Source organism: Morchella sextelata (genome assembly GCF_020137385.1).
Source record: "Morchella sextelata strain SCLS chromosome Unknown scls_16, whole genome shotgun sequence".
Classification (NCBI taxonomy): domain Eukaryota; kingdom Fungi; phylum Ascomycota; class Pezizomycetes; order Pezizales; family Morchellaceae; genus Morchella; species Morchella sextelata.
In genome coordinates this window covers 1,279,697-1,292,382 of record NW_025408631.1, presented here as the reverse complement: position 1 = coordinate 1,292,382, position 12,686 = coordinate 1,279,697, and the positions used below count along the sequence as shown (strand labels likewise).

The following is a 12,686-nucleotide window of genomic DNA, read 5'->3' as shown; positions in this document are numbered from 1 at the left end:
CCTATCTGGGATTTGTCTCCACTCTCTGCCGTGAACACTTCACCCTCAACAATATCTCAGGCTATAAAGTAGTATCCTGTAATTACTGGGAGGAAGGTACCAAAAAGGATGTCTATAGAAGAAAGTTTTATTCTTAATCCTTAATCTTATAGAATATTGTTGGGTAACACTATCTGGCGCGAGAGAGGAATTCATAAGTTACGGAACCTAGTAATCAGTACCTGAGTTAGTGATTGACAAACATAGAGGCGTTCTCGAACCTGTATGTTTCTAGTTTTGGGGACAAAAGATTCTTAGGTAAAGACTGATTTAATTGATATGATTGGTATTACTATTCTGAGTTTACATCAAAACAAACAAAGACACGAATTATCTGTATTTTAGTCACATATTTCTGCCATATTTCTACTATAGAAGCCACCATTTTACGTAGAAGAAACATGGCCGAGTAACGGATTACACGGATGGACTAAAATGCTCTATTTAGCTTTCACTATGAATCTTTTACAATCCTTGCAGTGCACATGTCCGCAAAGACGTGTGGCGTTCCGTTGGTCTTTGGTAGTATGCTTGCATGTTGGTAGATCCCTTGGGGACCTCAGACACTCATTCGGAGTCATGCCACATTTGCAACATGTCCAAAATAGTCCACCGAGGCTGCCCGTATTGTTGGTGGTCGTAGAAGAATTTCCAGTTGAAGAAGACATGTTTGGGTGTTGAAAATTGGTGATATAGTTTGGTAATTTGGTTGTGTGATAGTCGAGTTATTTGATATTGAGTGGTTTGATGATCAAGTTATATATAGTGGATTAGTGTGCTCTGCTCTATACTATTAATGATTATGCCGCATATTTATATAGAAGTGTGTATTTCAAATAGTCGGGTGGGGTGATCCATTTGAAAATCTGTAGAATATAAATTGAAAATTGTTTCTATTGAAAAGCTCGAACGCCTTTGAATTCAATAATAATTTAAGTCACAGAGTGTCACTCACCTCAAGCAATTTCGATCCGCATAATTGAACTGTCATCACTGCAGCTTAAATTTTTCTGCTCCGCCACCACCGGGGACAAATAACTTCCCGTGCCTCGATCCAAGATGTTACCCACATGTGCATTACAGCTGTCTAGATTCATCCGTTCTAATGCGTATGTATGTGATGGCGAGGTTTGTTGGCGAGCCGCTACTGTAGAGTACATGGATTTCAACTGTGTGTGAAGACTTGAGGTCCGTGCACGGCTTACCTACTCGATCTTCAACCGCGTGTCAGGGTAAGGTGTACATTATAGTAGGAGAAGATACTTTCGGACCAATGACTGATTTGTTGGTTCTCCGTTGATAGCACGATAGTGCCATACTTTCTTCCCATATACATAAGCACTATTTACTACCTCGTTTAGAGTATGTGTGACAGAGCTGTGCAGTCTTATCTCCAGCCATTTAAAGTCGAGTTATAGCCCACACGTGTCCTTGACGTGCTCGTGCCCTACTTGAAATCTCATAGAAATTACAGGGAATCTGGAAGGTTCGACATTGGGCCCATGGCTCAGTTCCCTTGACTCCCTTGTTGATCACTTTTGATATTGAAGGCGGACAGGTATGTGGTTATGTGAGATCAAGCGTTCTACGTGTGGCTGTCATTGTTCTTTACCAAACTTCAATGGCCGGGCGTCTCAAGGTCAATTAATTCCGTAGAATATTTTCCTACTTAGGGTGTGGAAACTCCGGGCCCTGTGTTAAGCACCGTACTAGCAACGCCCAGGGCCCACAGCAGCTCATATGTGCCAAGTTATCTCACTCCAGCCTCTCAACCATGGTACACTCTAGGAGTTACCAGCCAGGTCCTAAACTAATTTCATGTACGATGTATCAAGTATGTATGGGTACCAATCTTGTCCCTCCAGCAAACAACTTTATTCTCAGTGCATAAATAAGCATACATGCAGTTAGATGTGTGTGACGCGGATACGTGTTTCTACGCAGTGGCGCCCAGAGTAAATTAACACCGGGGAGGGACCGGGGGAAAAAGATTGAAAAGTACGCATGCCTTTTGCAGTTCAATATCCATCAGCCGAAGCCGGTGCAGTCAATGCGTAGCCCTAAATTATTTTTTCTCGGCTTTTGAGTCCCTGCCATCCCTGCCATCCTTGTCATCTCTATATCCCCGCCATTGTTTTCTTACGTCCTAGCTACTCTACTCCAATTCAAAAACCAAAACTCTCCTGGAATAGCTACAGCTTCCATCAAGACGTTCAGTGTGTTGATTCATCACAATTGGCCAGAAATCCCCTCCATTGTGCTCTTACGTGCTAGCTGCTATTCTTCAATTCAAAGTCAAAGCTTTCCTAGAATAGTTACAGCCTTCATCAAGTTCGGTGTTTGATTCAACCTAATTGGTTAGAAATCCCTTAAAGGTATGTTTATTTCTAGTCTTGAAACAAAAACGTTGTGATTAAAAACAATTAGCCAGCAGGATCGAATCACTTACACTTGAAAAACGAGAGGAAGACGAAAAAGCACACAAGGTAATATATTTTAATATTCAATGCGGATCTGTTTTGACCTCCAATGCTTCTAGTTGTCCTTTCTTCGATCGTTTAGGCAATTGCTTTAGAGCTGGCTTCATTTATCACAGCAATACAACCCATAGTAACTTAGCTACACCTAAGTGGAGGTGGGAAACTACTTGCACGAACAATGTAACTCCATAGTATTATTTGTTTATAACGATAACTATTGTCTTTGGATCGGGCTATGTTATACAATAGCTCAGACCTTAGATACCGTTTATATAATCAACTACACTGACAGTACACAAATCGATAGCACTATACCCTGCAGCCCTAGGTTGTATCAACCATGACACCAAGCTTGGACGAAAGAGAGCGGAATTATGAACTTTCACGACCGCGTTATAATTCTTTCGTAAGGGAACATTTCCCTAATTACGATATCACCGCACCGAGTAGGAGCGGTCGGCCCGAAAGCCCCATATCACCCGGTCTTTCCCCCCGGGAGCCTTCCATATTGGATGCTACCCCAGTATTGGAAACCGAAAACGATGACCTACCTTCGACACCAACAGATCTAGAAAAAAAACCCAACTATTGGGTAAAGTTCGTTTCTAAATTGAAAAAGTGTGTAAGAAAAGTCCTAGGAAAGTTACACAAAAAGAACCCGGATCAGGGCGACGGCCCGGAAAGGCTTAATTTGGGGTCTTAGCTACGCTATGAACCTGTGTGTGATGAAGTTTTCATGATGCTCGACTGACACTATCGATTTGAATGGCCTAATTTGCTCAAGGAACCAGTTTCACGAAATAAAATTCAAAAACCAACTACAGATCGAATCTCTGAAATATCACCAGCAATCGTTCAAATTTCGAACTCATAACAAAATCAAACCAGCTATACTAGGAAAGCTTAATAATATCAAAGAGATTTAATACAATGGGGGAGGTGTAGGAAAAGATGATGAGGCGGACCAGGACAGAGACCTAGGTCATCTAGATGGCTAGCTATAGAACATCTGCATCTATACATCTTTGAAGGCTGGAAAATTATCCTTATAACATGCTTCATTGGCTCATGGTAAGAAACAAATTGCAAGTTAAAGAGGTCGGGTACGTACTGCTTTGGAAGGCAATAATGGAGGAAACCAGAAATTTGGGTTGCTCTTTTATTAGTCAAAGTCTCTTCAAGTCAATAACTTTGAATACTACTTCTACTTGCTAGTATTTAATATTTATTTTTTGCTTGTGCCTGGAATCTATAGTATAATTTGCAAAACTCTTGTCAACCTCTCGTTGAATAAAGTAAAAAGCCGGGTAAACTAAACATGGCGATAATCTCGACACCCAGATCCGCGAGTTTGCGGAGTATCCATCGTCGTGATGCACACCCCATCCTTGAGGCTTGGTCAGTGAACTTACTTTTTCAATTCACGGTGCGAAAGGTCAGGCAGTCATGTCACATCTGTCACGACATGTGATATTCACAAACCTACAAGACCCTTAAGTTTAGTGACATCAATATTGGCAGACGTCGACGAAATGCTCGTAATAAGCGAGCCACCGGGATGATCTCCGAGACATACATGTCAGCCATTTCTCAATCACACTTGCTCACTCGCCACCACTTGTAAAAAGCAATGATATTTTCGTACAACCTCAATTACTTCTCGCCACTCACCCGGGAAGCCGGTAGGAATCCTCCGAGCAAGAAAAAATAAAAGCTCATCGCAGACAGCTCGTTAACCTGCGTTCGCCTAAGAAAAAAGAAAAAATAGTAAACCCCCGCCGATGGATTAACCGATTACCGATTCAAGATCCCAACCCATGGTCATGTCATTCTGCCTATGTATAGGTATCCCATCTCCCACTATTATTATGCAGTAGTACTTGACTTGACAGCGCCACATTGTACCTAGTAAACCAAACCAAGTAACCACTCGATCCGTTTCAAAAAATAAAAACCTCAAAAGTAATAAACCCAGATCAAATCCAATTACCATACTCGTAAACTTGCAAGCAAACCAAACAAGTGAAGGGAAGAAAAACACTGCAGCAAAGGTTTTTCACAAGTCCAATAAGAAAAAAAAGGTACACTGATATGCTCCTCATCCACTATCACTCCCACTTGTTTTCCCCCGATCGTTTGCACCCAATCACCACGCCCCATCCAATAGACCAGAAAAACCCCCATCCGTCCAATTTTTTTTCATCTATATCGTCACACACAAACAAAAAAACATAAGAGATGTCTGTCGTAGATGTCGCTCGAAACCGAACATTGTGCATATCAAAACAAAACAGAAAATGCTAGGCAGCGCATAGAGATGTAGCACATCCGGGATCAACCAGAGTGGTAAAAGGATATAAAAAGAGCGATAACAAACAAAAGAAACAAAGAAATGTGTTAGTGGTGGATTTAGTACTAGAATTACATAAAACATAGAGCAAGGTATCGTTCCCACCCATTCTCCTCAAGCAGTATATCGCAAGGCCTCTCGTCGACATAACACTCGATATATCTTACGCTTCATGTTAGGCCGCTGTAATGCCTTCTAAGCGTCGCTCTCGCCGTTTGCAACAACAGGTCTCTTGGGGTTTCTGAGGGTCAAGGGGAAAGAGTAATCATCTGGGTCTTCCTCCTCACTATTTCCACCAGTTTCGTTAGCATGACATGACACCCACGGAATTAGGGCGTATAAAACTTACGGAAGCCTCCATCCGACGTAGTCTTCGGTGTTAAGTCCCTCCATACCCTCCTGCAGTGATGCAAAGTCACCAGGAGTCATCATACCAGAGCGGTCTCTTGGAGATCCTGGCGCAGATAACGGACGAGAAACCTTTTGTTCTGTGCCGTCAAAGAATGGGAATGGCTCCTTGGAATCAAAAGAGTTAGGGTAGGCTATTGATTTAGTTAGCATCATATCCGTTTCAAAGACCTCGCGCAAAAATTACCTCTTCTCAAAGCCAACTGCCTAGCCTTCACGTACTCCATTCCCATTCGTTTCCAGTCCAAAAGATCGCTCAATCGTTCTGTCCTGTTCCTCTGGTTGATTCTCTGTCTCCTACTCTTCACTGTGAAGTCGTACATGTACTCGCAAAGCTGGTTAACGGAGTCATCGACACCCTTCATGCGACGATCTACAATGTAGATACCGTAATCAGAGGCGTTCTCGATAAGCTCCTCCATGTAACAACCGAACCCGGACAAATTGGTGGTAATCGAAGGTACACCCATGACAGTACACTCAGCAGGAGTGTAACCCTACATCAAATGTTAATTATCCGGAAGCTGTTAACTTTGCAAAGATAAGCTCTTACCCATGGCTCGTAGTAAGAAGCGAAAACACCTAGATGTGTTCCGCGCACAAAGTCGTCGTAATCGAGGGACAGCACAGGATTTGAAGAGTTCAAGAATTCGGGGTGGAAAATGACTTTGACACGATCCGAAGGGTGGTTGAATAGTTGTACCCGGCGAATCTGGTTCAAGATTGGGTCGTTGCTGTCATCAAGCTGGAATAAAGTTAGTACCCTTGTAATCAACAGGCTAAAGATAGTGGGATATCACTCACCATGTTGTGTGTGACAATTGGAGGCAGCGAGTTTCTCTTCAAACCAAACACTCTTCGCTTGAGCATGACCTTCTCTTGGCTGCTCATCAAGTCCTTCTCCCCAGGAGCAACGTCGCCATCATGCCACCTCAAAGCGCGCTCAAACAACCTCTTTCCAATACCCTTCTCAATACTGTCCACAGTTTCCCTCAAAGCCTTAATGGTCGCCTGTCCCTTCAAAGCTTCAACGGTCAAGGAATGTGTCTGCGCGGGCATAATGATAAATGCGACAACTGTAGTCTTTGAGCCAGAGATCTTGAGGCGGTGGTTCAAACGAGCAAGAGACTCGATAAACATATCCACTCCCTTGTTACGGTATTCATAACGTCCTGCAGTGAAGAAGTATAAAGTATTTTCCAAATCGAAATCGTTGTGTCCATAGAAATGTCCCCGGATAAAGTCGTTAATCTTCTCCTTGGATTGAGCGTGTAGGTTCTGGAACTCGTGCATTGCAGAAAATTTGATGACATTAAGACCATTAGGAAGAACACCGTCGGGCTTGCGCTTCAGCAAATGCTCCGACTCGTACGCCGTGATATGGGAAACGGTGGTGAAGACATCGCATGAGTGGGTGGCCGCACGCTCGACGCAGTAACGGTGGTAAATTCCTCGCTTGCCTGCCTCCGCGTCGACATCAAAGTACTGAAGGTTGTTGTAAAAATCTACTGAACCTGCACAGAGGTAACGTCCAAGAAGGGTCGCATGGGTTGTGAAGATAGTAGTGACGTCAATGCGTCGTTTGCGGCAGAGGGGAAGAGCAACACCAGCTAACCACTCATGGAAATGAGCAATGACCGCCTTTGAAGTCTCGTTGCTCACAAACTAGGAAAGAATTAGCGGATCCAGGCATAACAAAAATCAAGGCAAAATACACACCTCTCCAAGGAACCAAGCGACCAAATAACCAAAAACAATTGCCTCATTGGTCTCAGAATCTCCAGGCGGGCAAGGGATTCCAGCGGTGCTCCACAAATCCGCCTTCCACTCATCCAAATGCTTGTAACCAGTGCCGGTGTCAAAGAGAAGAACTCTTGGGGCACCGTCAATCAACCATCTTCCGTACACATATTGAATACCACGGTCTGACATTGAAGCTAATGTTGCCTTCAATGCAGGGTTTGATGGCTCGATAGCTTCAACTTCAACCGCAGCCTATGAAACATCATCATGTGTGATTAGTAGACTGCTTGAATAGTAATGTGAAAGCAATGAAAGATACCACCCAATTTCAAAAGGAATGATGAATGTGAAGGTGCGGGATGATCAAGAACTTACAGAAGTGCGGTTGAGAGGTCCAATCAGACAGTAACGTTCACCATACTCGGCAGTAGTGATTGGGGCCTTCGATTTGATAACCGAATAGATACCACCAACTATGAGATGCCGTCGAGTTAGAACACAGCTCCTTCGTAATTTTCAATTCCTAAAACAAATCAGGAAGAAAAATATACCTCTGTTTGCAACCTCTGTTGAAATCTCGAAAAGGAGATGGTTCTTGACATCTCTCTTGTGTTCTCTGCCGTCAGACATCTTGTACTGTGGTTGTACTGTGTTGTACCTTGGTGTGTACTGTAAATGTTCTCAATTGCTTCCTGGGTCTGCAACTCGAGATACAGAGGTCAGTAAACTCGTCCGGAGGAACTCTTTATTATGTCCTTTTTTTGCCCAAGCAATTGTATGTGACACGAAAAGGAAAAACAAAACGGAAGAAAAGTGAATGGCCCGGCGGAACCGGGCCCCACCAACTACAGCCGCGCTGCGCTGCGGGAGATTTACTTACAAGTCTCTAATCCACGAAAAAAATTCACGAAAAATGGTGTAAGGATAGCGGCAGCACAGGCTGCAGGAGAAAAAAGGCTGAAATAACGGACAGGTGGATGGGACGGTAGGGATAGGAATAAAGGCCGCAGTGGAAACACCTGTTATTGGGAGGTGTTTTTATGTGGTTGTGAGATTGAGATGGGGGGTGTGCGGGTGGCCGAGTGGAATGATGGGGGGGTGGGAGATATGTGAGGAATGAGGATTGAAATAGGCCGGTTGCAGGAGCGGGAGGGGTGGGACCCTTGGAAGTTGGAGAGATATGTACCAAGTCAAGCAGAAAGATTCAAAGGTGGAGGCTAAAGTAGAGTATGATGAGGAAGGATAAGCTGGCATCAATCTTAGATGATGAGCGAGGTCAAGCGGCAGCGATAGAGGGGCTTAGGAACAGCCCCACTATAATCAACACTACAGTTACTAGCTTAGGCATAGTACTAAACTGCTTCACAGTTTGTCACCGTGCCCGTCAGTGCTTCACAGTTCTTTTACTTTTCACAGTCCCTTATTTGCTCAGAATAATTTGATACTCGGGATGAGAGAACTCAAGTAAAAAGAAACGTGGCCGGGGACTACATGTAGGTGTAGAGACACCGTGCTCTAGAGCATGGGATTACTCCCTGGCACATGACGTCAAAACAAGTACGTCAAACATTCAGGCCTCGATAGCTCTTAGCGTCATAATTCCTACCCAACTCTCCCTCCTCAACTCGATATCTCGATCAACACCACGTTTCAAGCTTCCCCGCTCTTCGTACAGTGCGATCGCCACCACCATCATTGCCATCAATCCTGCCTGTTTCTTCCCCTCTTCTAATATTATTGTAATTTAGTTACACCAGCCTCTATACAAAACAGTGATTGCAATCTACACCCAACTAACCGTTACCTCAACCTTCCTGCCTGTAATAACGCCCCAGGGCTGGCTTACGGAGACGGTCGCGAGAAATGGCCCCGAGTCCGTCCGATAAACAACAGCGGGACACTCCGGTGCGGTCAAAAGTTTTCTCTCAAAAAATTTCAGTTGTGTAATTTAGAGGCTATTATACTCTACCTATCTATACTTACTGCGCATAATCCAGGTTTGCATACGTCGATGTTACACGGTGCCATTACGAACCGAAGAGAGACAACGGCATGATTGCCCCACTTCATGGTAACGGTTCAGGTCTTTGGACGTACTAATTCTGTGACTTGGAAGCTGGAATCATGATTTGCTACGAGGGGTTGATGAGACTCTGGGGTAGTGTACCGAGTGACCCCGCACTGTTGTCGTTGATAGGTATGTACCGATGTAGCTTGGCTCCGCTCCATCCCATCTTTCGCGCTAATAGTTAAGCGCTTCTATGTTTATGAACAATCACTTTTCGCATCACAACTCGGGGAGGCCATCTCGAAAGATTTACAGAGAGGGGGGAGGGTCATCGTAAGTTCTGTTTCGGAGGAAACACTCTCATCTTCGATGGTCAGCGAAAAAGTGATGCCTGATGGCCATTGCGATATTATTTTGTTCCGTCGCACTTCTGTGCACTGTGGATCAGACACACACACACCGCAGACACATCTGGGTCCTTTACGTGCGCCATCCACGTTAACGCGATGTATGAACTGCATGTTAAGTTTCTTCGACCACTCACGCATACAGCTACCCGACCTCCGGGTAAAATCAGGCACGGACCAAGCACGGTGTTCTGTCCTTGCATTGCAGCCTCTCGTCCTTGGGACACTCGGCTGCCGGGAAGAAGACCTGCTCTAGCTCGTTGAATGCATGTGTGTGAACGTTGAGAGAGGGAATTATTGACACTGCAGCCAGGGCCCATATCGTTGTGCATGTCTCGAGATATTTATGTATCCCCCTCTCAACAGATATCGTACAGTAGAGGATAATCAGCGATGATAGCAAAACTGAAACTGGTTCAGGCTATCCAAATTTCGAAATTACGATAAATAAATCGCACGTGTTCTCGCTTGACGAAAAGCTCTTATCAGTGATGGATGAGTTCGAGATGTCAAAGATTCAGGGCCTTCAGGGCGCTGCGGGATGATGATAACTGGGTTAGGGTTTTGGAGATAAGGCACAAGATGTGAAATTAGAGTTATCTCTTGGCCATCTGATATGATAATGCTTATCGGGAGCGCGAATAAAATTTTGAGCCTCAATCCTGCAATCCAGGCACCACACATCCGCAATAACTAATCCTGGCAAATCCATTTATTCGAAATCTAGTGGACCGCCGGATGAATCGATCGACTGCTCCTCCAGCTGCTTACATTTGCATATCTGGTTCCTGAATTGACCATTCACCGTTCGATTCGGCCAGATGCTCCGTGCCAGCCACCGTATTACGATGGCATGCTATTACTAGATAGCAAGGGTTACAAACATACGATAGGACGAAGATGTTTGCATTGCTTATATTGAGAAGATTATTGTTCTTGCGCTCGCCATCTTAACAACATCGCCGCATCAGTCATTTTCGTTCGATGTAATTCGAGGCGGTTCCATAGTGCCGGTTTGCTTCGGTCCTTTCGGGGCGCCTGCTGTAGGATGAACAGCTGGTCAGGGATTCTCAGAGGAAATACTTTTTGAAAGAACCTTAGAGGAGACGAGTTTTGGGATGAGGGATAAACCGGGTATCAAACAGGAAGGAAACAAATTATGTGGATTGTGAAATGCTATGTTTGCAGTTGCGACGTGTTCGTTCGATGCAGTGGCTTTTCCCAGTACGGCCCGGCGAAGGCTGCAGCTGCATAGAGTACCTACTCTACTGCTATTTTCCCAATAAAAACAGGGGTTATTGGCCCACCGCGTCAAGCTCAGTATGCGATGGTGCCGCTGCCTTAGAATCACGATATATCACTCGGGTTTATTTCAATTGAATCAAAGCTACCGAGATGCCCTGCATCCGACTTCCCCCTGCTCCCAGATGCTAATTGTTAGTTTAAAGTTTCTACTGTAGCAGCAGCCTATTGGAAATATCAGTATTTGTCGAACCGGGCTCGCCTCCCAATTCCTAATCAAAAAACCAACCTGGCCCGGTACACTAGGAAAAATTAAAAATGACAAGATAAAAAATTTCATCGCTTTATTTACTTCGGAGAAACTTTGTTTCCCTCGGAAAAAAAATCTGCAAAGACCACCACGTCAACTAGCATATTTTTTTGGAACGCAGGTAATCAAAATTAATCCTCGACCTCAAGTCATGAGAATGGTCACGAGCCGGCCCTGAATGCACAGTGAGACGACATATTCAGAAACGAACTATGCACGAACAACGGACGTCGACTTTTAAATCTAGCTTATCTTCTTATCGAAGTTCGAAGCTTCAATCGAACTTCTAATCCCATGAACTCACATCAGATGGAACAAAACTCGCGGTTTCTCCTTCTTCTCGAAACAACCTCGCAGTCCGAACAACGTACATCGCCAACTCACCTGAGCAAAAACTTGTTTATTACGTCGTCTGGCCTTTCTCGTGCATTACCTCCGACGCAGAAATAACAGCTAGCTACAGATTTTTTTTCTTCTACTGCGTCATTCACGGAGTATCTTTGTTTTCGTTTAATTAAGTTCTAACACTGCGCAGCTGCTTCGAGTTAGAAGTTTCTTTAAACCTAATGCGCGTCTACTTTTGAGAGTTACGAAGAAAACCGTCTGAAGAACTGCCGAAACTCCCTATCTTCGCGCGCCGCGGAATCCTGAAAATCAGCATAGTCTACCAAATCTACCGAATCTTGCCAGACTTAAACCGCCCGGCTTCACCATACTACAAGACACGCCCAAAAAACTTCATATATCGATATTAGCTTCACAAACACAACCGCATCCAACCAACCCGAACTACACTTGTGGTCTCGCCTCAGATTTAGTAATGCCATCTGGCGAAACGCTTATTCTCTCTTCAGTCGCACAACTATAAACTTTTCGCATGGATAATCCTTACCTTCACAATACCGGGAAGCCATCCACTTGGCAACCAATGGCCGTGGACCCCTAGCTTGGAGCTATGATCCCTAATGTGGAGAAATATTAGTACTATGAAGTATAATATAGTCCTTTAAGGTTCCCTTGCGATGTGACTAGAGTCACACAAACTACTGATAAAACCTACTTATAGCTCGTAACCCAGAAAGCTTGGAGCTCAAATAAACACGGTTTGGTCATACTTTTACAAAGGCAGGAGTCACTAATGGAGAAATAGCAACTTGAAGCGTTCTCACCCTGTTGAAGGAGACTTGAGATATAGGTTGGCCCTTTATTCACTAATATGCACCTACAGTATTGAGGTGCATGAAAGCGATTGTTTCACCGATGACTCCAGAAGCAGCGCATAAACGTTTCTGAGGGCAGAGAGGGGCAGAGAGGGACAGAGAGGGCTAGATGGTAGGTTAGGCCGCATATACGGGCGTATTTCCCCCAATACGAGCAGTCGACACCAATCATATCTTCTGTTCCCCGGCCTAGAACCTTAAGGATACACGCGACATTAACTGCCCTTGCTGAAAGCTATTTACCGGCTTGCATCGCCAACTCATAATACAGGGCGCCCCGCGGAAGCTAATATCTAGTGATAATTTGCCAATGGCAGCGCTGAGTTTATTGACTATCGAGCATGCGAGGTTTTTATCACTGGATATCGCCACAGCAAATTAAAATTACAGCAATGGGCGTGTTTCATTGACAAAATTTAATAGAGGAATTCGCGATTGGACAGGAATGGGCGTTGAATATTTCAGGAATGTGGCGTGAC

General features: G+C 44.4%; 2 protein-coding genes across 2 annotated transcripts; one reads left to right on the top strand and one right to left on the bottom strand.

Annotated features, from left to right (window-relative positions):
• Positions 1 to 5,064: 5,064 nt before the first annotated feature.
• Positions 5,065 to 7,650, bottom strand: H6S33_004052 (uncharacterized protein; the record flags this gene model as incomplete). The annotated part of the gene is made up of 8 exons (XM_044835417.1): positions 5,065 to 5,155; positions 5,219 to 5,411; positions 5,465 to 5,774; positions 5,831 to 6,022; positions 6,082 to 6,942; positions 6,997 to 7,272; positions 7,396 to 7,493; positions 7,572 to 7,650. 8 exons carry the CDS (start codon positions 7,648 to 7,650, stop codon positions 5,065 to 5,067), a joined length of 2,100 nt encoding a protein of 699 aa, XP_044691586.1.
• Positions 7,651 to 8,470: 820 nt separating this feature from the next.
• H6S33_004051 (uncharacterized protein) lies at positions 8,471 to 9,291 on the top strand (the record flags this gene model as incomplete). The annotated part of the gene is made up of 6 exons (XM_044835416.1): positions 8,471 to 8,484; positions 8,540 to 8,694; positions 8,769 to 8,925; positions 9,018 to 9,070; positions 9,137 to 9,217; positions 9,275 to 9,291. The coding sequence occupies 6 exons, from the start codon at positions 8,471 to 8,473 to the stop codon at positions 9,289 to 9,291; spliced, it is 477 nt and encodes a 158-aa protein (XP_044691585.1).
• Between the last annotated feature and the right edge of the window lie 3,395 nt (positions 9,292 to 12,686).